Source organism: Podarcis melisellensis, assembly GCF_964234715.1.
Source record: "Podarcis melisellensis genome assembly, chromosome: 6".
NCBI classification, from domain to species: domain Eukaryota; kingdom Metazoa; phylum Chordata; class Lepidosauria; order Squamata; family Lacertidae; genus Podarcis; species Podarcis melisellensis.
The window spans coordinates 55,125,255-55,149,066 of record NC_138538.1 but is presented as its reverse complement, the minus strand read 5'-3'; the positions used below and the strand labels follow the sequence as shown (position 1 = coordinate 55,149,066).

Sequence of the window (23,812 nt, the reverse complement as noted above, 5' to 3'; positions counted from 1 at the left end):
TTTCAACCCAATCAGTTTAGATTATATAAAATTTTACAATTTAAGGCACAGCTGTCTTTCTAAATAGTCATTTTAAAGTTGTAATCCCAAAGTACCCTTTAGGATTAAGCCCCACCGAAAACCATGAGACTTGCTTTTGAGTAAATGCATATAGGATTGTTCTGCATATAAGGAATACCATGGCAATACGGAATCATTTACTGTAATTTCTGTCTGAATATCTTTGACCAAAACTGCTTTGAAGTTTGGAAGCTGCAATACTTGATCCTTCAACCTTGGGTCCTGTGGTGCTGTTGCATTTGCAAACTCATATATTCCACAGCCAGTTTAGCCCGTGATCAGGGTTATTGGAAGCTCTAGTCCAACAATATCTAAGGACCTGAGGTTGAAGATTGCTGATCTCCTTCATACGTTTGCTTCATTGATAGGTAACATTGTGTTAAGAGTATTCATCTTATTTTAAAGCACATTAACCAATCTTGTCTCAAATGCAATGTGTAAAATAAGGGAGGAAAATAGAGGGGACGTAGCGGGGGGTCAGCTTTTAAATTTGTATTAAACTTGTATTAATTTGGTGACAAATTGTTAACAATTATGGAGGGGGGAATCGCAAATGCAGTGTGTATACAGTGCTGTGAAATTGGCTAGCTGTTGATATGACCTGAAGTTATGTGCCATTTGTTTTTCCACTCTGAAACATTATATAAACCGAACACTTGCAGGCTTTGGGACTAGCAGCATTCCACATGTGTAACAATAATTGTGAAACACAAAATCCCACTGACTGAAGCCAGGACTGATGCTCCCATTCCACAAATTCTGCTATGTAAGAGTTGAAAAAACACGTACAAACTAGGTCAAACAGCAAGCTTGTGTGTCTCGATGAATGACACGCCTATTTTACTTGAATTCCATGCCAGACCAATGAATAATCAAATCTAAGGTTTGCATTCAAAGACGCCATGATAACCACATGCTTCAGTACACACAGCCAAACCTTAAATGTAACTGCAGCAAATTCCAGAGTCTGTTTTAGCAAAAATAGTCTTACGAGTCTTCAAAATGCCACCAGTGTGCTGTGACATGAAGTTTCATGGGCAAGAAGATGCATCTGAAAAAGTAGGTTTCATGCCTGTAAAAGTTTGTGCCTCAGTACATTGGTGAGCCTGCTGTAGGATATTTTTATAGGTTTAGTGGTTTCCTATGAATGCGAATCTCTAGCCACATAAGACTTTGTAATGTACTGTATATTGCTCTTCTATGCAATAATGGATAGTCTCTGTTTCTGAACACTTACCTAATGCCATTCTTGAAGTCTAATCTTTGATATTGACAGAAAAAGCTAATGTATTCCCTGTTTAATTACAATCTTTAAAATCGAGCAGTATTTTAAAAACTTTTTCTCTCTCTTCCCTCCGACAAAGCTGTCAAGTGCAAATCCTGTGTATGAGAAGTTCTATCGACAGGTAAGTGTGGCTGGCTTCCTGGGCTTATACAGTATTTGCTTTTAGAATATCTCCTCACTGGGTAGTTATGGATGGACATACTAAAGAGGAGAATAAAACAGATAATTTCTTCTTGCCTTTAGGCAATAGAATGAAGTAAATATTTTGGGTGTAAAGTTAATTCTTAGGATATTTCAGTAGCTTTGCAGTACAATGGACTGTTTATGACATTCATATTTATACAAACAATCACTTGTACCAGTACAAATCAGCAATTATTGCAAAAGCTAATTGCTCTAGGCCCTACCAACCTCTCGTACCAGACAGTAATGGATTTATACCATTACAAGAGGAATATACTGTGGCTCATTATGTCGCATTGTTGAAGCAACTAAACATATCTTCAGTAAAAATTCTGTCCAGTAGCTTCTTAGGCTGTGTCTTTGAATGCATAGTTCAGCTTAACTGACTGTGCTTTAAGCCTGTCAGTCTGGACAGCTCTCAAAGTTTAACGTAGTTCCAATATTTGTAAGTACCAGAAAAGAAAGGCCTGGTTGGAAACTGAAAGCACAAAATAAATAGATTAAAACCCTTAATATATACATAACAAGACAGCTGTAAATACATATTCCCTTCTGCATGATGAATATATACCTCTCATCAGTCCTGCATTTCTTTATGTTAAGATGAAATGAATTAATGATAACAAAAAAAGACCTGCCTTGGGTACTATGATGCCCACAAGAAGGCAAATGTCTCTGTTCTGATTACCTAAAAGTTTAAATAGCCTGCATTGCCACAAGACTAGCATTGCATCTAAATTACTGTTTGTTTTGGCAGTCCTAGCCATTAGGTCTGTACCACTGAGCTTTGGTAGAATGGAAGTTCCCTTTTGCATTGTTACTGAGCTAAATGAGGACTGTTTATGGATTATGGATTCCCAGTCTTTTTTTAGATGCAGAGATATTTAACGTCTAACTTAAGTACCTATTACTTAGCAAATATTCATTACATTGATGCAGAATATAGAGAGAATTAGTAGTAGTTAATAGGAACTTTTATTTCAAAGTAAATTCATAATAGAATAATATTGTAAGAATTGCATGGCTCCTCTCTAGCACAGTCTGGATGACTGAATGCTTCTATTTAAAAATTCAACATTTGAATGAGCAAAACACACACTAAGCATGCTAAAAGAAATTATAAACAAAGAGAAGAGGAGCTTCTGGCTGGCAGCTGTAGGGATCTTGCAGAAGGCAGGGAAGGGGATTAAACGGACCATGGTTGTGTTGAGGTACCCAGTGTGAATGTTGTTGGACTACAACTCCCATTGGTTCCAGCCAGCGTGGCGAATGGTCAGGGATTCTGGGAGTTGTAGTCCACAACATATGGAGAGCACCATAGTGGCTACCACAGTGTAGAAAAATGTACAAGTCACAGACTAGAATGAAGCAAAGCAACGCTCTAGTGTTATTCAGTTGAAACAAACTAAGATAAACATTGGATAGCTGCTCTAGTCACAGTGTATCTGCTCTTCCTCCTGGTAAGGAAAATGTAGTGCTGTGCTGACAGCTGCTAGCTGCCTGACGTTGTCAGTCTTTTTGACCTTAACAATCGAAATTAGTGAGAAGCCTCGCAAGTACTTCCAGGAAAACACTGCCAGTTCTGTACCTTCCAGCGTTGTCCCTTGCTCTTCTAGGGTAAAGGTGGTGTTGGGGAAAGGACCTCACAATACTTTACTGTAGTTTGTTTTCCAGTATACAGAGCCTGGTGTATCAGTAGCTTCGAAGTACTCATTAGTTTTAAAAAGACCATCTGGCTACAGTATTTGGCCACTGTATCATTTGTAGTTGCAGATAAATAAATAATTTTGCAGAGTGTTGTACCCTTAATAGTAGTTCAGCAAGTCGTTCAAGTAAGTCAGTAACAAAACTTTTTGTAAGATATTTAGTGTGCAAATTGCTACATAACAAATCTTCAATATGCCTTCTTTTTGCAGGTTGATCCTAGTAACTCTGGGCGGGTGTTGGCTTCTGATGCAGCTGTCTTCCTTAAAAAATCAGGACTGACAGACTTGATACTTGGGAAGGTATTAACTGTGAATCAAATATGGGGGTTGGGGTGGAGAGATACTTCCAATCCTTAAGCCTTTCTATCTCTCCAGGAGAAGGCTTCGTACGATTGTAGGCCTGAATGAAACAAAAATTGGGTGTTTTGTGGAGCGCTCAGTAGTCACAATCCAGCCCATAGTTAGGTGCGCCGAAGCCAATTTAAATAGGCTTTGTCTTGCTTATCTCTCTGGTGCCTAGTGGCCTCTACATTTACTTTCTCTAAGGACTGACCCAGTTGCAGCTTGGAATATTTTTCAACATAGGACACTTCAGAATGCTTGAATATGCACTGGTTATAGATAGAAAAACATACTTCCCTATAATGTATGAAAGTGCCTGCAAATGAGAGAAGAGTAACTTAGAGCACTGAAATGCATGGGTGAAAAGTGATTGCACATATTTTGTGTATGGATGTTTTGTTTTGAGGTTTTTATACGCCCTTCAGTTTGTTGAGCTATTAACTTTGTTAGAGCTCTGTTTCCCCTTTTGCCAAAACTAAAGCCTCAACATTAAACTGAAATTCATACTATTGCCCAAGGTGTCAGGTATAGAATAAATAACACTTTTCATCAATGCACTGTTAAGATAATGTGGTTAAACTTTTGGGGTTATTATTTAAAACTGTTGCTCGTTCAAGTGGGGGAAATATATTTCTGGGAGTACTTTAAATGCTTCTTTCATCTAACTGTTTAGGTTTGGGACCTTGCTGATACAGATGGCAAAGGAATCTTAAACAAACAGGTAAAAATATGATATATTTTTCTTCAAATGTATATGGTGAAAGGATAACGAGAGTAAAAAAGCATTTTTATAACAGTTTATAGCAAGTTAGATTCTGTTAGAGACATCTGTATCTTCATAACACACTGAGACACAACTGGATCATTAGTGAAATGGGCTTACAAATTATAGTGGATGAAAAAATACTTTCTTGAGCAGGAATCAGTTACTTGGTGCAGTAACTCAGTTACTACACTTCTAGCTGAAGGAAAACAGTGGAACTCAGTTAAGGATGATATACAGATGTAATCTTCTCAATCTTTTAACCATCCTTAGAAGATCAAGCATGCATTAGCAGTGTTTCCCAACCTTTTTTGGGCAAAGGCACACTTGTTTCATGAAAAAAATCTCGAGGCACACCACCATTAGAAAATGTTTAAAAAATTAACTGTGTGCCTATATTGACTATATATAAAATAACTCTCTTTAATAGGCATCAAATAAACACAAAGAAAGTATTTTATAATTACTTTATTATGAAATAGGACGCACCTACTTTTTTTGCGGGGGGAATAAAGGAAAAATTTTTTTCCTTTATTTCCCCCCCCAAAACCAGGTCGGGGAACAGTGGGATGGCGGTGCTGCGCCTCCCCGCTGTCCCCCGAGCTTGTGGGGCTGGCCCATGTCTGCCTGGCGCGAGGGGCGCTCTGCTTCAGGGCGCCCCGCGCGTCGGGCGGCAGGCTACAGTCCGCAGCATGGGGAACCCTCTGTTTCAGGGCGCCCCACGCGCCCCCGGGTGCGCAAGGCTTGCCAACACGAGCGCGGAGCACGGGGCGTCCTCTGAAGGGCGCCCCGTGCTCCGCGCTGCCAGCTGCCGCCCGCAAGCCTTGCGCTCTCGGGGGGAGATCCCCCGGGTGCGCAAGGCTGGCCAACACCAGCGCGGAGCACGGGGCGGCCTCCGAAGGGCGTCCCGTGCTCTGTGCTGCCGGCTGCCGCAAGCCTTGCGCTCCCGCCGCTCGACTCGCCCGCCTCCCTCCCACGGCACACCATGCAACGTCTCGCGGCACACTAGTGTGCCGCGGAACACCGGTTGGGAAACACTGCATTAGAGGACTGCGTGCTATTTCTTCCCAATTCCCAACAGCCTTAAGCCTTGAGTAAGGTAAATATAAGCTAGAGTTCCCTCATCACAAGGGTTCATTCTGAAGCATTTAACCATGGTAGAGGCCAACAGAGAAGGGTGAAAATAATTTGTGTAAGGAGAGGGGCTGGGGGATTAGAATGTGCAATTCTGAGGCCTGCTCCTTACCCATTGCTTAAAAAGGTAAAGGGACCCCTGACCATTAGGTCCAGTTGTGGCCGACTCTGGGATTGCGGCGCTCATCTCGCTTTATTGGCCAAGGGAGCCGGCGTACAGCTTTCGGGTCATGTGGCCAGCATGACTAAGCCACTTCTGGCGAACCAGAGCAGCACACGGAAACTCTGTTTACCTTCCCACTGGAGCGGAATCTATTTATCTACTTGCACTTTGACATGCTTTCGAACTGCTAGGTTGGCAAGGGAGACCCATTGCTTAATCACAGTTAAATCTGCTCTGCCCATTATGTTTATTTGTAATGCTAACACCAAAGTGTTTCTTAGATGCATCCAAAATATTTTGCTGTTCTGTATGTGCAGTGGGTGCCTTTATCCACTTGCAGCCTTTTGCACCATATTGCACTCTACTTCTGAATTTTCCCTGCAACTTGGGAGCAGCTGGTTGGGTAACATAGTGAGCTTCTTTTAGGAAGTGGATGAACAGCTCAAGCTTCCCCACACAAGCCATGGATCTAGCCCTTGATTACTGCCTTATACAGCACAGAATACTTAGATTGCAGAGTAAACAGCATAACATTGTGGATCAAGCTGGATTTTTAACACAAAAGAGAAAAGCTAGGCCAGTGAGTGATGTGTTGTGCATTAGAGGAAAGTTTTTAAGAAGCAACGCTTACTCTCCCAGCTTAACCTTTTGGAAATGTGAAGGATTTATAATAAGATTAGAACGCAGAAGAATGTGTAAACAAATGTAATGTCTTTTAAATTACATCACCTCGGTGTGTGCTCTCCCTTCTTCCAATGCTGAATATTGATGCATTTTAAGAACTGTTTAGGAAACCATATCAAGCTGCTTTGAGGTACCTAAACTTTTAGCATGCCTCTAGTAGCCACATCAAGATTTGCAATGGAAGGAAGAGTACCCTGAAGGTTAAAAGAGGTTGTTTTTGCTTTTTTACTTGAATTGCGGTGTGTGTGTTTTGATACATTTTTTGGGACAAAACGGTTCTATGTTAATTTAATTTTCTTTCCTTTTTAGGAGTTTTTTGTGGCTTTACGACTTGTTGCCTGTGCACAGAATGGATTGGACGTTTCACTGAGCAGTCTTAACTTGCCTGTTCCTCCACCTAGATTTGTAAGAACTTTAAAAAAGTCTTGCCTTCAGTATTTCCATACAATAAAACCTGAAAACATTATGCTATGTAGCATGTGCTATCAATACACCATTGAAAAAAATCATCTCATGCAGCATCTTACATAGTGCCTTAATTGTTGTCAAGTGTTATAGTCTTACAATACATCTTTAGTCCCCTTTTCTTTTAAAAATATACACAAATTATGCTCAAAATACTGCAAAATGTGCAGTGTTGGTGATAGTAATATTCAGAGTACAGAATTCAAATACCGATGACCTAACAGGTCTTAGGTCCTCACTGACTGTTGTACCTTGAACCGTGTGAACCATGTTACCCCACCTCTGCAGCCCTTTGGCTATGGGGCAGATATAAGTCCTATCCCATATATTCCAATTCATTCAGCAGCTACTCTGGCAGTAATTGGAACTGGCCACTCCTTCAGAAAAATAATGTAATTCATTCCACCCTGTCCAATCAGTATACCTCCACCTGCATCACTCAGCCTGGACAATGAGTCCTCCTCCGAGGGTCTTCTGCTGGTTCCCTTACTGTGAGAAGTGAAGTTACAGAGAACCAGGCAGAGGGCCTTCTCGGTACTGGTGAACACCCTCCTTTCAGATGTCAAGGAGATAAAGAACTATACAACTTTTAGAACACACCTGAAGGCAACCCTGTATCGGGAAGTTTTTAATTTTTGATGCTTTATTATGTTTTATATATTCTGTAAGCCATCAGAGTGGCTAGGGAAACCCAGCCAGATTGGCATGGAATTATTATTATTATTATTATTATTATTATTATTATTATTATTATTATATTGTAATAATATATTATTATTACTATTACTATCAATCCAAGCTGGTTCTATAAAGTTTCTTCCACAATATTCCCTTTTACTTGTGTCAAAATTGGAAAAGCAACATATTGCGCTTTCTTTGTTATATTTACATGTTGTAAGATAATGTGAGTATCAAATTGTTGAATAACCTGACATAAAGTTTCCTTATTAAAAAAAATAACTGGGTATGCACTAAGATGAGAAATTGAAATTGAGAGCCGATTCTATGTGTGTGAGAGAGCATAAAATTGCTGCTTTCAGAAGATCTTTTTAATATTAATTAATACTGGATGATTAGATGTGCTAATCACTGTTGGTCAGTTTCTAAGAAGCCTTAGAATCCTTTCCTTTGACCACATTTCACCTTTGTGGGTTGGTAATTAGAGCTCACAGCAGTTTTTAATTATCTTATTTCTTCTGGCACACACTATGTCTTCGAGCACATAGTAGGGAATTATCATTGTACACAGTGCACTTTTCAACATAGACATTTTGGGAATTATTAGTCCACATTTTGGCTGATATTGCAAGGTATTCACACCATCATATTTTCCTTAAACAATATGTACATACTGTAATGTAAGCTAAGTCATCTTAGCTCACTGCTGAAATCATTCTTCATTAATACAGATTCAGGCACTCTGACTTTATTTTACGCAGCAGGAATTTACAATAAATCTGAATGACAGTTGCTTGTCATTTCCAAGTAAGGACAACTGAAATAATTCTTCTTTCCACTAGAATGATTCCTCTAGCCCTTTATTATCTGGGGGAGTGCCAGCTGATATCCCATGGGCTGTTAAGGTAAGGGAAGAGAACTGGAATCTTAGCTGAAGTGAATGCTTTTTTCAGTGTATCTCAGCTTCTGCCTATTAAGCTTCTATTTGGAGTTGATGCTCCAACTTTCCTTGCTATGCCCCTTCTTTGAAAACAAAACCTGTTACCCAACTGAACAAATACTTCCTTGCAATGTAGCACTTCCTCTCTTTGTAGTAGCTTGGCTGGGTTTCATGACTGTTGGTTGGTGTAAAAGCACATTCACATCTCTTGTCTTGGATATTTGGCCAAGCTCCTGAAGGGTGTGTGTGTGTCTTTCTCACTTGATCAACTATTGGAGTTAACTATGGAGTGGTAGATGCATCCGTGTGTGCATGTTATTTTTGTTGGCTTCTCCCGAATGTGGTTAAAATCATGTGCAAGAGGTCTAAACCATAGCTGGCACAAGCTGCTGCTTAACATAGTCATTAGAAATGGCCCTTCTCTCCAAAAACTCTTGAGTCATCTCCTACTTTGACTACTTCAGCCTCTTCTTGCTTCTCTAGTCATCTCTTATTACACTTGGCTCCTTCACCCTTTTACCAGAAAGCTCTGTCACCAGAATCAGTCGCTTCTCCGTCACTCTGGTCATATGATATCCCTACAGTAGCTCCCTGCCTGTTTCCAGCACAGATTTCTTTAGCCTTGCTGTCGAGAGTCCCATCATAGCTGTGTCAACTTATCTGCCTGCTCTTATATCCCAGTATATACCTGTGACCTTTGTTCCTCCAGACATATTGACTTTAGCAAGCATGAATCCTTGAGGTTGGCACAGTAGGGGAAAGGAGAATGAGAAAGAATTTTTAAAAGACCCATTTTCCACCTTGCATCTCTGAATGGTGCCACAAAGCTGCTGCTGGTTTTAGGGACTAGGGCTGCACTGCAAAATTTTCTTGTCCACCTGTAACTGTATAAATAAAAATCTGTGACGTATTGCAAGGTTTCCCATGAGGCAAAGTCCTTTCTCTAGAGAGTTCACCAGCACCTTCTGGTTGACTTGCAGCTAAATGGAGCAACAGAAGGAATGCCTCTACTTTTCAGACCCATTGAGATTCTGGTACAAAAATTGTTTTAAATGGTGCTTCCTGGGATGGTTTCTACAAACATCTAAGGAGCAGTATATGTGGATTTTAAAAACAAAATAGTAGAATGGAGCTAAAAACACTATTTACCTTCTGATTTGATGCTCACTTATTTACTTTATATTCAGATATTCATACTGAAGTCATCTCATAAGAGGTCCACTGTCTGGCTTCTCCCACTGTCCAGTATTCTTTTTTTTGTGTGCTTCTTTCTGTGTGCACTCTGCCTGTTCTCATTTCATACTGACTAGTTAATTTTTGGTTGGGTCAATATTCCTGTGAAATTAAGTGTGGCTCTTTTAATATGATTTCTAAAACCAGGTAGAAGACAAGGCCAAATATGATGCTATCTTTGACAGTCTGAACCCAGTGAATGGATTGTTGTCAGGCGATAAAGTGAAACCTGTTCTGCTGAACTCCAAACTGCCAGTTGACATCTTGGGAAGGGTAAGAATGACAAGCTTTTTAGCAAGGCAAAACATGTGTTTACCCTGTGGAATCCCATAGGATGATGATTCGTAACTTTTGGAGCGTCCCTGAAGGTCTCTATCTCATGCATGGTTTTCACACATAGATTATAAGAATGAGATCTCTACAAGGGGCAGCTCTTTATAAGCAAACCCCTTCTGTTTGGTTGTTGATCTGCCTTAGTGGCAGGGGACCTGTGGGACAGATTAGGCCTTGCAGGAATCCATGCCCACCTGCCCCAAACCCCGGGGCGTACATGATGGGTGTGGAGCAGGTAAAGATATGAATGCAGATGAATAACAGGGAGCCTTACAGTGTACTCTAACTGTGCCTTAGCAAGTAGGACTTCCTGCCAGTGCTGATCAGTTGATTCCATTGGCCATATTCTGTTCACCGCCCTGTTTTACATGTTACACAGAGTTCTGAAATAGTTCCCCCTCAAGTTGCTTTTAAATAAGAAAATGACCTGCTTGAAGCTTCAGTTAGGAACAGAGGAAATGATGCTTTAGCTATTTATCTTCTGCCGTTTTCCCTCTTGAAACCCTCTGTAGCGAGAAAAGAACATTGATGAGGGTGTTTTTGGAAGGGAAAGACTGCTGCCATCCATCTGCACTTGATTGCAGCTTCAAGTAGCTGCTTTTCATGTATAAAAAGAAGCATCTGAGGGAGTCGTTTCAAGGAACTCCATGTAATTAGCAGTTTGGCCCTGAGATGAGTAGCACAAGCATAATAATATGGTTCGTAGGGTTGCTGTATTGCAGTTTGAATTGCCAATAGATGTCATTATGGGCCGGATGCAGTAATAGTGAAAAGGTGTTCAGGCTATTCTAAAATTTTAGATTTTCCTAAAAGTTAGTTAATAATCCGGTGTTGAGAGTTAGTCATGGTCCAGAAGTGGCAGGTTTGGTTTTTGTTTTGCTCAGAGAAAAAACAGATTTCCAATGTCTAGTGCTGTTGGTATTTAACAGTACAATGAAAAAAACATTAGGGATATGATGAAACAAGGGTAGAATGTTCCATTGTGTCCTGAATGTAGGCATGTGCATTTTTTGTTTAGGTTTGGGAGCTCAGTGACATTGACCATGATGGAATGTTGGATCGGGATGAATTTGCAGTTGTAAGTATAATGGTCCTCGTGAGATTCTAAACACACTTTTTAAAGTTTCCGGAGGTTGAATAGAGTATAGTCTACACTTTAAGTCATACTGTACTTTCTTAGAGGAATGTGAATCCAAAGATCAGACAGGTTCTTGGAATAGAGCAGAAACTAAATTTACCACCACCTACTTAATTGCTAGGTGGAATGATACCCCCCTCACTGTTCTAGGGTTCTCCCTAACCTCCAGACCCAATTTTGGGGACATTGTGCAAGTGAAGATCCTTGTGTAGGGCTTCCACTGACTGGATTGGTTAGATTAATCTCACCCATAGGGTTGTATCTTAATGCTGTCTATATGTGAGCAAAACCGATTTCAACTCATGGAACATTGAATTATGCCCTAAGCTGCAAAAACTGAAAATGCTTTTAAGTTGCAGTATTTGATGAATTGCCCACTCTTGGCAATGTAATGCCTCTAAATGTAACTTTGAAAAGATCAAGTTAGCAATGGAGGAGTACATGAATGTTTTAAAGGTTGAATGAAGGTTTTAAAGGTTTTGTTCTTCCAGGTTGCTGTGTTGATTATATAAGCGTTGAAATTGCTTAATAATAAGCTAATGCTGTGCCCATCTTTTGTACTTCTTCAAAACTATTTTTCAGGCCATGTTCTTGGTGTACTGTGCTCTTGAGAAGGAACCTGTGCCAATGTCTTTGCCTCCAGCATTGGTGCCACCTTCTAAACGAAAAGGTGTCAGTATTGCAGGTGGAGTGCATTTGTTGCCACCTTCAGCATCCAGTAAAGAGTCCCATCAGTCCATGCCACCTGTAAGCCTCAAAGCACCATCACCACAGGCAAGCTCACCAATGATCAGTATTTTGTTCTATATTACTAGATGCGTAATGGAAAAATGACCTCTTTTTTTCTCCTCAGTGGGTTGTATCACCTGCAGACAAGATAAAATACCATGACATTTTTTTGAAAACTGACAAAGACATGGATGGCTTCGTCTCTGGTGTGGAGGCCAGAGAATTATTCTTAAAGACCGGCCTGCCTTCTGCCATACTTGCACACATCTGGTAATATATTTTTTAATGGCACAATCATAATTTCCATTTTTAAAGTGTTGATGTAGGGTAACTGTAGTTATCTGTAGAGAATTAAGTTTTTAGGGAAGAATTACTGTTGTATGTGCATGCACAGGACTTGTCTAACTGAATTGGCTACATGTTTTAACAGGAGAATTCAGGGATTTGTGTCTACCTTTGGTGCCTATGTCCTTTCCTCCAGGAGAAGGTTCCACAAACCGATGGAGGCCTTGTGTTTGTAGAAGTGCATGTTGGGACTAAACCCAGATAGATTTCTTAATTTGAGATGGGAGGCTGCCAGATTCTGATGGGGTTACACACCCTCTGAAGGAGCTGGTACACAGCTTGGGTGTACTTCTGCTTTAAAATGTTTTAGAAGAAACACAAGTTTACATATCTGCTTACAGTATAAAAGTAAGGAAGATGCTACACACTCTTCCTTGTAAGAGTAGCCATGCTGGGTCAAAGTGCATCTAGGTGATGGGCAACTGCAGTTCTTTGTCCCAGCTGCACCTACTGCTGTTTGCAGTACAGTGGTACCTCGGGTTAAGTACTTAATTTGTTCCGGTGGTCCGTTCTTAACCTGAAACTGTTCTTAACCTGAAGCACCACTTTAGCTAATGGGGCCTCCTGCTGCTGCTGCTGCTGCTGCTGCTGCTGCTGCTACCGTGCCGCCAGAGCACAATTTCTGTTCTCATCCTGAAGCACAGTTCTTAACCAGAAGCACTATTTCTGGGTTAGCGGAGTCTGTTACCTGAAGCATATGTAACCTGAAGCGTATGTAACCCGAGGTACCACTGTACTGAGAAGACTGTTGTGTATCTGCTAAAATACTCAAAAGTTTCAATACCAGCATCAAAGTTCCATAATTCTTCTAATGAATGCATAATTTTTAAGCGGGAGAACAAATGTTGAATCTTTCTCCCTTTGGCTTCTACAGGGCTCTATGCGATACAAGGGATTGTGGGAAGCTTTCCCAGGAACAGTTTGCCTTGGCCTTCCATTTCATCAATCTGAAGTTGACAAAGGGCATTGATCCTCCTCAGGTGCTAACTGCAGATATGATCCCTCCGTCAGAGAGAACTGCTCAACAAAAGGTGACATTTTTGCATATTTTATGATATTTTGGACATACTTTAAGATATCCCCTTATTTTTTGTGTAGCAGGCCCTTGGGTTAGTGTGCCTAATGACATGTAAACAATTCTGCTGAACAGAGAGTTGAGTTCACTACCTTATATCTATTTTGTTGGTTTTCCCTTCCCCCTCCCATAAACAAAGAAAGCAGACAAGTGATTTTTTAAAAAAAGAAAGGAAGAGATGATTGAATTTGGAGCAGGGGGAAGGGATTGGGACCTGTTTATGAGTACTGTCAGCAGAAAGAGGCTCTGCTTAATCTAGTGCTGTCATAAGCTCATAGAGTTTCTCATCGGCTCTTAGGGTTAGGCTTCAGTACAAAGTTGTACAGGATGAGATTTGGTAAAAATATTGGGGGCAGTTCAATACACGCAACAGAGGCATACACATGGAAGTGTCTATAATCTTGCACTGAAGGGGAGGGGTGGAGCTGCTGCATGTTCAAGAAACTCCTGGCCAGGAAGTACTGGCACTGTCAATACATAAATTCTGTTGCCCACCTTTGTAACATTAAAAATGTGCATTTCATGTTAAGGACTTGCATGATTCCTAACCTCCTTGTTTTAACGATGACCTACTATAATAACAAATTTAAATAGGGTTAAGTCTCGCATCATTTTTTGCGGTTTATTTTTAATCAGTATATGCCAGGTAAAAACAAAAGTTTGGTGAAATCAGATTTGTGTTGATAGTGTTCTTTGCTCATTTGGCCGTAGAAAATTTCTTTTTGGTTGTGCTAAACCAAAATGAATCAAACTTCCTGCCCAGAAATGATTCTCAAGAAGTTCTGCATTTTCTTTGAATTCAATAATATCAGGTTTATTTTTGCATTATTTTGAAAATCTGCTTTTATTTCTTGCTTTACTAATCTTTTTTGTATGTTTGCTTTCCTTCTATGTCTTTCCTAGTTTGGACTATATTTTCCATTCTGCACCATTCTGCTTTACATCTTTATTATACTGTCAGTTTCTTAAATCTGCCATCTCAAGGTTAGAGATTCTTCACTTTTCCAATATTGACTGTTTAATAATGAGCATCTTTCTCATGTCACATTTTATTTGAAACAGCAGAATGCTGCTTAATTCTCAGAAGTAGTGCTATTATCATATAGCTTTTGTCATCCCAAGGTCTTTGCTGTACTTGAACATTGATAGAATAATATACAGTGGTGCCTCGCAAGACGAAATTAATTCGTTCCGCAAGTCTCTTCGTCTTGCGAGTTTTTCGTCTTGCGATGCACGGTTTTCCATAGGAATGCATTGAAAATCAATTAATGCGTTCCTATGGAAAAAGCCTTCCCCCGACCTCTTCTGGCGGGCGGCATTTTAAAATCGCCCGGGACAGCGGAGGACTTCTCCGCTGTCCGGGGCGATTTAAAAGCCCCTGGGAAGGCAGGCAGGGGGGACAAAGGCTTTCCCGCCCGGCCGCCCGGCTTCGGGACATCGTTCCGATGCCGGGCGGCTGGGGGAGGCTTTCCTGCCCCACCGCCCGGCATCGGGGCGATGCCCCGATGCCGGGCGGCTGGGGGAGGCGTTCCTGCCCCACCGCCCGGCATCGGGACGATGCCCCGATGCCGGGCGGCTGGGGGAGGCTTTCCTGCCCCACCGCCCGGCATCGGGACGATGCCCCGAAGCCGGGCGGGGGGGGAGGCTTTCCCGCCCGGCCGCCCGGCTTCGGGACATCGTTCCGATGCCGGGCGGCTGGGGGAGGCTTTCCTGCCCCACCGCCCGGCATCGGGACGATGCCCCGAAGCCGGGCGGCTGGGGGAGGCGTTCCTGCCCCACCGCCCGGCATCGGGACGATGCCCCGATGCCGGGCGGCTGGGGGAGGCGTTCCTGCCCCACCGCCCGGCATCGGGACGATGCCCCGAAGCCGGGCGGGGGGGGAGGCGTTCCCGCCCGGCCGCCCGGCTTCGGGACATCGTTCCGATGCCGGGCGGCTGGGGGAGGCGTTCCTGCCCCACCGCCCGGCATCGGGACGATGCCCCGAAGCCGGGCGGGGGGGGGAGGCTTTCCCGCCCGGCCGCCCGGCTTCGGGACATCGTTCCGATGCCGGGCGGCTGGGGGAGGCTTTCCTGCCCCACCGCCCGGCATCGGGACGATGCCCCGAAGCCGGGCGGCTGGGGGAGGCGTTCCTGCCCCACCGCCCGGCATCGGGACGATGCCCCGATGCCGGGCGGCTGGGGGAGGCGTTCCTGCCCCACCGCCCGGCATCGGGACGATGCCCCGAAGCCGGGCGGGGGGGGGGAGGCTTTCCCGCCCGGCCGCCCGGCTTCGGGACATCGTTCCGATGCCGGGCGGCTGGGGGAGGCTTTCCTGCCCCACCGCCCGGCATCGGGATGATGCCCCGAAGCCGGGCGGGGGGGGAGGCTTCAAAAGCCGTCCGGGGGCTTTTAAATCGCCCCGGACAGTCCCGGGGCGATTTAAAAGCCCCCGGTTAGGCAGGCAGGGGGGGCAAAAGTCTTTGCCCCCCCTGCCTGCCTTCAAAAGCCGTCCGGGATAGCGGGAAGCGCTTCCCTGCTATCCCGGACCGCTTTTAAAATGCTGGCGGTGGGGAGCAAAGCCTTTCGCCCCCGCCGGCCTTCCTGGACCTCTTCTGAAGTCCGGAGGGGGGGGGAAGGCTTTGCTCCCCACCGCCAGCATTTAAAAAAAGGTCCCCGAGATTTCCCTATGGGCTTTCGTCTTGCGATGCAAGCCCATAGGGAAAATCGTCTAGCGAAGCGTCGCAAAAACCGAAAAACCCTTTCGTCTTGCGGGTTTTTCGTCTTGCGAGGCATTCGTCTAGCGGGGCACCACTGTACTGCCACGTACTTTATTTTGACACCTAGACGAAGGAAATAGTGTTAGGTAAAAAAGTATTTAAATACAGATTATACTATCAGTTTCTTGGGGTTATATATGCCCAGGTGTAAGATGCAATTACTCATCAGAATTGCACATTTGCTTCAATTATCATAAATCAATTACACTGTAGAGTAATTAGCTTATAGGTAGGCACATTCAGTCTTAACCAACTGACAATCTAAGTTAGCAGTGTAGACAGCAATTGCATTTTTGGCTGTTAAGGGAAGAAATGTTATCAACTTTACTGCGACTATTGAATATGACATAAGGAATTCAGCAATAGCGTGTCTTTTTAGCAGCGCAGCACTGTACTTCTAAAACTTGGATTACCTTTTAAGCTTGTGTCTTTCCCTGGTTAAAATTGTACTCTAAATTGCACCTTGTCAGTTACATTTTCTACTCACATCTTCATATCGGAAGGTGAATAGCATATATCTGTTGCATAATGTCTTCTTTTTACAAATACAGCTATGGTGTCACTATTGCAAGTAAAGCAGTAGGAGACTTTCTGCAAAATTCTGACTAACATGAATGAGGCAACAATTATCAAGAGAACCTCATTACTTCCTAATGAGTTAATATGCAAATTATACTATACTGTTTGTAGCCTTTGTGCTGGTCAGGGCCATCTTTAGCATATGTGCCACTGGGGTGCAAAGATCCACCCAGTGTTCTTTTGTGGGGTGGGTGAACTCAAAGTTGTGGAGCTTTTTTGTTTTTTTTGGGGGGGGGATGGCTCACCTATAACAACACAGCAGGAAAAAACTGCTTTTGTTTCCTGACACATCAGGAGTATTTGACGGAAGAGTGGGGTGGCCGCCAATCGAGAGGGACCAGTTTGCAGTGGCTAAACATTTGGCGCCCCCCAGAATTTGCACCGCACCCCTTGCACCCCCGGGTAAAGACGGCCCTGGTTCTGGTGCTTATCCCCCTATAACAGCCCTGTATAGAATGGATTGGGCAAGCCCCTTTATACCTCCACTGTATCCAGTCCCAACATCTGAAAACCTGATAGGATCAAAGGAAACCCAGTGCAACTATTGTACCTCGACTTGTAGTTAGAGCACAGGTGTGTATGGGCAGTGTGCTGTAGACGTTTCTTGCCTCCTTGCCATGGATTGGATGCTACTTCAGCTACTTGCACCACTACAAATTGGGCTGCTTGTTTTGATCCATGGCAAACCATATTTTCTCCTTTGTCTTGCAGAACATGCTAGGACCAAGTCCTGTTGCAGACTTTTCAGCAATCAAAGAGCTGGATACTTTAAGCAATGAAATAGTTGAACTACAGAAGTAAGTAAATAGAATTATGCATTTTGCTTGCACTGTTTTCATTTAATTGCCCATAACTTCATTTACACTACATAGCAGGAAGGTACAATTGCTTTAAACAAAATGCACCCCCTAGAACCCCACCATGTTATGTAGCTTGTCATGTTTACATGAATGAAATGCTTAATGGGTACCTCATATGCCTTCAGGTTCAAGGGCATGTCTCCCATGGGCTCACCAAAATCATGAACCTGGTCTTTATGATTATAGACGCAAGATATTGAAGATGGATTGAAAGGGAGAAGTACAAAATGATTTATGAAGTGATGAAAGTCAAAGTAGCATGTTTAGGTTAGAGAAGGGGGAAATAATTTTATTTTATTTTTTATTAAATTTGCCATCCCATCTGATGTCAGGAAGCCACTCAAAGTGCCCCAGTCTGTTTTTGATTGAGCTTCAGTTTGTAGGCTCTCATTCAGTCAATAACAGGGACAAGGCAACGGTCTACCACATCCACTGCTGTACCTGCACTTTACAGAAATGAGACAGTTTACAGCTGATGGAAAAGAGAAGAGGGTAGAAGAGGTGGATAGAGAAGTGAGAGAGAGAGCTGGTGCGGGGGTAGATGGAAATGCAAAATAAGACTTGTGAAACTTTGACTGAAATGTAGAGTCAATCAGTTGGAAAAATGAACGGGGGGAAAGGTTAGAGAATGAACTTGTAGTCTGTCAGTATTGCCTTTATCAACATCCAGTTGCAGAGGAATATGTAAGGTGCCTTCTACCTTATCTTGCCTTTAATATTGCATCTGTCTACTAATGTAAGATTTATTTGAGGTTACTTGAATTTTTATCATTTAAAAGTCTACCATGTTTATGTGCATTATTCAGATAACTTCTTTCTGTATTTTTATGTTCAGTGCTAAGAAATTATTGGCTGCGACTGTGCCTATCTGACCTAGATATAACAGCATGCGCTAGATAAATTCTTCCAAGTGGATTTACATTTGTTTCTTAAACAAATGAAAAAAGTCCTTACCTTAGGAAACTGAATATCTGTGTTCTTGATCAGGGGAATTTAAAAAACCCCTGTACAGTACAGTTCAATGTATCCGTATTTACACAGTGGTTAAGAGAAGGCTGGTATGTGTTTATATACTTGTTTTGAAATAATTCAATTGTGTAGTGTTTTGATAAAACACATTTCCTTTTCTAATTTCAATCTTCGCCTTCAGGATTTCAAAGCAGTTGGTCATAATAGTCAGGCACAGTATTTGTATGGCAGTGGCTTCTGGTATTCTCTGACAGAGATAGGACCAATAGCCTTGACAATACTGAAATAATGAAATTAGTTATGTTGAATGAAAAACAAAGCATATGTGATGCCTTGCAAAAGAAACCTGCATCAATGTCAATGCAGAATTGTGTGAATTTTTTTCCTTTCGGCTAGGGTGCTCCTTCAGTTGACCTCTGCTGTTCTGTTTATTTTAGTTTCTTCTGTGTTGGCTGATTATAAGCACATTCATCTCTGGTGCTATTTATGGATGTTGTCTGTTGTGGAAGATCTCAATAGTTGTAATACAGGAAAGAGCTATAGGAACAGATGCAAATCTGCATATGAGATTTTACTTTGCCTTGAATATCACAGCAAGGGAAACTTGTCAGTCGTTCATCAAGTGGCAGGCCATGTTACCTGTTGAAAATAATGAAATGCATGAATAATTCCCAAGCTTGAGAGTATCTCTAAGGATTTGGATACTTCTTCAATCTTTCGTTAATCCCCTAAACTATCTTTGGAACACTATGAAGTGTTTGTCGCTGCAAAATTAAAGAACGAAGAGGAAACCTGAAATGCTAGCATACTGGGCACCCTCATACTTGCTGGTTCTCCCTTTCCCCCTCCCCATCACAATATTAATCTCCTGAAATAGTTGCGTAAAATTGTTGTTATTATACAGGCGGTGACCATTTTGCACAGAGTTCCATTCCTGGCCCCCACACGTGTTGGTAGAGCGCACATAAGCGCCCCTGTTCCACCCTGCCCCTGTTCCGTCCTCTTCCAGGCCCAAAAGGACCTGCGCCTCAGCGATCATTCTTCAATTGGACTCATCTAAAATGGTCGCTGCCTGAAATTATTATTACAATTCACCATCAGGTCCCAGGGCGGGTCACAACATTGTAAATGACAACATTAAAAGCAGTTTATAACCAATTACAATCACTGCTGGAGAGGGTCCTAAAAAGAACTATCTCAGTATATTATCTAATGATCCACTGAGCTATTGTGTCAATATAACTTTCCTGCAAAGTATAGCAAAATGCCAGCAGGGGAAGAGTGGAGGACAGTTCCCTGAGTGAAGGGAGTGTGCGAATCCAGGGTAAAAAGATCTGTAAGGTTATATTAGCACAACCTGCCCAAGTATTTGGTCATATATTGGGGAAACTGCACCTTGTAATGGTTTATTGGACACTAGTGTTTTCATGTGGCTTCATGCAGTCAGATCCAAAAGTCCCATTCTATGCACAGGATGTCTCTTCCTCACGGATAGGCTATTAAAACCTTGTTCTAGAGCATCCTATGAGGGAAATAACACCAGATCCCAAGATGCTTTTTTCACTTAAGAAAATATGAAAATTATAGAACCTTTGTATCATTTCACTGCATGAAATCTGCTAACACTTGCATGTATGTGTGTGCAAAATTATGCTAGCAGCAATTTTCCTCCTGTTTATGGCCCTGGATCTAACCCATGATTGGGAATCTGCTATTTAGCTGCTTCCAGATTTATGTTTCAAAAAGAGGAGAAAAATGCTCACTCCACTGTTCGTTTTTATCCATATTGTAAAGATCAGATTAGTATTTTCCTAGGAAAAAATAATCTGGTTGCTCAGGTCTATTAAATTATAGTTCTGGTTCTAAAAGGGTTAAACAGATGGAAGCTGATGCAATCCCTCCCCCTTTTCACCAGACAATTGCTCCATAGCAACAGTGAGATCACTGAAGACAGTATTTCATTGATTCTCCCCCCCCCCTCCCTTTCATCTCTGCTTTCTCTTTAAGCTGTTATTTCCACCTACCCATGTCTGGGGGAGTGAAAATTGTATATGTAGAATATTTCCTTTTTCTTCTTCGTAAATAAAGGAACAGAAACGCATTCCTATAAATTTAATGTTCCACTATGTATTTAAAAAGAGAGACTGGCTTAGGGGGTTGGATAACTGTACCTGGTGTAGCTGATGTGCTTAAATATTCCTGCATTGTTTGCTGGTCTTCTAGGGAAAAGAATAACGTGGAGCAAGATCTAAAGGAAAAAGAAGACGCAATCAAACAGAGGACAAATGAGGTCCAGGTAATTTCAGTGTAAATTTGTGTGGTTTTCTTGTGCTTTGAACAATGTATTGGATGAACTGACTTAGAGCTTGTTGAAAAATATATTGCAGTAAGTGTCCTTAGCAAATGCACTGCAAAAAAGGGTTCTGCACCTGCTGATGTAAGAATTTTATTGTCTTAGGAATTTTGAATGGGAATGTCATGTTAAATGCCTGCAGGATATGGTGCTAGAGGAGAGATGAGGAAAATGTGGCATGTTTGCAGAGGAAGATACTGTTCTGGTCCACAGTATTACAATTTTAAGCACTGTATACCATAACACATTTAGGATTTTGTTTCCTGTAGATAAAGGATTGCACCTAGGCACACATCTGCCAAGCTTCTCGTTTCTTACCCATAAATGCCATTGAGTTCATCGAATTACCCAGGCATAAGTGATACTAAGATTGCTTCCTAACCTATGCTGTAGCTGGAGGGGTGGGACTCCAGAGCATCTAAATGCTGAGCAAAAACTGCTTTTGCTTAAATTTAAAAATCCGTCCAAATTGGCTATTGTCATTCAGTGGCAACCTCTTATTTGTTGAGCATTACAGTCTTTTCTGGTGAAACACAATCAGGCGGTGTCTTACACAGAGCAGTTTATTTGTGAGCAGTTTTTCTCGCTAGATGATGGTGAAATCTGTTTTCATAAGGTGATGAGAAGTGCACTTCTTTTTAATGATAGCAAAAAGTGAAGCCTGAAATGGGCCATTTATTATAAAGTAAAATCATATTTCTCTAAACATTTTTAATGGTTATTGATTTTCCCTTTCCTTTGGTAGCTCCTTGTTATAGAAGCCATATAGTACTGAAATTTGATTAATAGAAAATGAATTACAGGATTTGAAAGGGGTGGCGTGACTGGAGATCTTCTTGTCTTCATGAGCTAAGGCAGAATTTTCAACTAGGAATTGGAAGTGGTAGTCTTTTTTTAAAAAATGGATTATGGACTCCTGAAATGCTTATTCCTCTACATATACCTATTCAGTTATGTTAGTATGAAAACTAAAACTACAGTTTTCCCCAAGAAACTTGTTGAAATACAATATTAGGAGGCCTACCGTAGGGTTGTTTGCTTTTCTCCTAATGAGGCAAGCTTTGGTAGGAAAGCAGATATTTTTAATACGTGTGTGAGAGTAAGGCTTCCTTTTATTTAATCCAATAATAAGAATGCTTTACATATTTGAGTAACAAGTTAAGAACTTTCAGTTATGTTTTATGTTTAGAGGCAAAAACAGACTTCCTGCCTTAGTATGCATTGAAACTTTTGAAGATGAGCTTTGATCAGAAGTGCAATAGTTTCCATGGTTTGGTTTCATACCAAGAAATCAACATTGAAATTAAATTATGTAAGAAATGTCTCTGAAGAGTCATATGTAGCTTTAGAAAGGGTGAAACTGGACATTAAGAGAATGGCATTTCAGACACTCAAAATGAGTTGTGCAAATCAATGCAGTATTTACTGAAGTGGAGTAAATTGAAATGTTATTATATGTGCTATAATAAAAGAAATGTATGGCCTTAAACGTGAAAGCATTCAATACTTCGTTTAATTCAGCATATAGAAAAGGCATTGAACAGATTGAAAGATGTCTGTTCTTCTATAGATCTGTTTTCACATCTATGAACCTAATTTCCTTTTCGTAATTAGGTTTCTAAAGTTAATTATCCTTGCTTATTTTTATTTTGGAAAGGTTGTTTTGATCATCTCAAAATGCTATGCTTTATAAACTTCAAAAAGTGTAGTGGCTTTATTTAACCTTGCTTGCGTGCATTACTGTAGCAATATATTGTCTTGTGGGCATACAGAGCAAGTATGTGGAATATTCTCCTTAATTCAAGTGTCTTGTGCAGGGGTAGGCAGCCTAAGGCCCGAGGGCTGGATGCGGCCCAATCGTCTTCTAAATCCGGCCCACAGACGATACGAGAATCAGCGTATTTTTACATGAGTAGAATGTGTCCTTTTGTTTAAAATGCATCTCTGGGATATCAGCTAACATTTTTTCTGAACATGTTACAGTACTTACTTTGTTCCTTTTCATGTTATTATTTTTAATTCTGTGTCAAAATAGACAATTCTTCTTTCTGAAAATGTGTGATATAAACATCATCTGCTTCATTTTTGTCATAGAATACAATTTATATGCTTTCTGTCTTGTTTTCTTGGATTTTTCCATTGCCTCCTGCCACCCCTTCAATTTTTCTGCATATATCATATGGTCTAAATCTTCAAACTGTCATACTTTTTATGGACATGAATACATTAAATGCTTTTTTTAAAAAAAACTTATTTGCAAAATTCCAGGATCTTCAGGAAGAAGTAAAAAGGGAGAGCAATAATTTGCAGGCGCTGTTGGCTCAGAAGCAGGAAGCAGAGGAAATCCTTAATAATCTTGATGACGAGAAAGCCAAGCTGGAACAGCAACTTAATGTAATCCGGCAGAAATGTGCTGAAGAAGCTGATTTGGTAGGCAGTGGTAGCTCACTTGTGAAAACTCCCCTAAGTTTTTTGCAACTCTTCACTGGAGCAATAGTAATATATATATATGTGATGTGAAAAAGAAAATAGCTGGAAGGGGAAAATGTTGCTGTTCTCACATTATAAAGAACAATTGACTGAAGATTACTAAATTTGTTTGAAATTTAAGCCTTAAAGTGAGGGAGAAGAGATATTGCCATGATTGCAATGTAACTCTTATTGGTATGCTTCAATGGGTGCTATATCCTTCTAAGAATCCATATTGTTGCCTTGTTTGGAACATGCACTGTAGGCTCCTCCTCGAAGCTATGTTAGACATTTTGGACATGGTTATGGTGCTGTTTTAAGGCCAGTTGCTATTAATCCTGGCCTTAGTTTGGATGGGCGCAGTCTTAAGAGTCTCATGCCCAAAGCAATTCATTTCTAAAACATAACAGCATATTCCTACAAAAGAAAAGGAAGAAATAAATAAATATGGTTTGTTGTGGTTTGGCTAACCCTGTCATAGCAATGTAGTGCTCTCCAGATGTTATTCAGAACTGCTAAGCCCAAGCATGCAGTCAGTGGGTCAGAGCTGATGGAGATTCTGCTCTCCAGG

The 23,812-nt window shown here is 41.5% G+C and overlaps 1 protein-coding gene across 4 annotated transcripts in view; it reads left to right on the top strand.

The window, feature by feature from the left end:
* Window positions 1-23,812, top strand: part of EPS15 (epidermal growth factor receptor pathway substrate 15) — a 54,475-nt gene that overhangs the window by 13,084 nt on the left and 17,579 nt on the right. For 3 of the 4 annotated variants that reach the window (XM_081913932.1, XM_081913931.1, XM_081913933.1), the window contains exons 2-14: window positions 1,425-1,466; window positions 3,445-3,534; window positions 4,250-4,297; window positions 6,630-6,725; window positions 8,306-8,368; window positions 9,784-9,909; window positions 10,988-11,047; window positions 11,690-11,881; window positions 11,961-12,106; window positions 13,056-13,212; window positions 17,302-17,387; window positions 20,643-20,715; window positions 23,041-23,202. In XM_081913932.1, the coding sequence (XP_081770058.1) occupies window positions 1,425-1,466; window positions 3,445-3,534; window positions 4,250-4,297; window positions 6,630-6,725; window positions 8,306-8,368; window positions 9,784-9,909; window positions 10,988-11,047; window positions 11,690-11,881; window positions 11,961-12,106; window positions 13,056-13,212; window positions 17,302-17,387; window positions 20,643-20,715; window positions 23,041-23,202 (1,341 nt within the window). The remainder of the gene's footprint in view (window positions 1-1,424; window positions 1,467-3,444; window positions 3,535-4,249; window positions 4,298-6,629; window positions 6,726-8,305; window positions 8,369-9,783; window positions 9,910-10,987; window positions 11,048-11,689; window positions 11,882-11,960; window positions 12,107-13,055; window positions 13,213-17,301; window positions 17,388-20,642; window positions 20,716-23,040; window positions 23,203-23,812) is intronic. The other variant, XM_081913930.1, reaches the window with a different exon arrangement.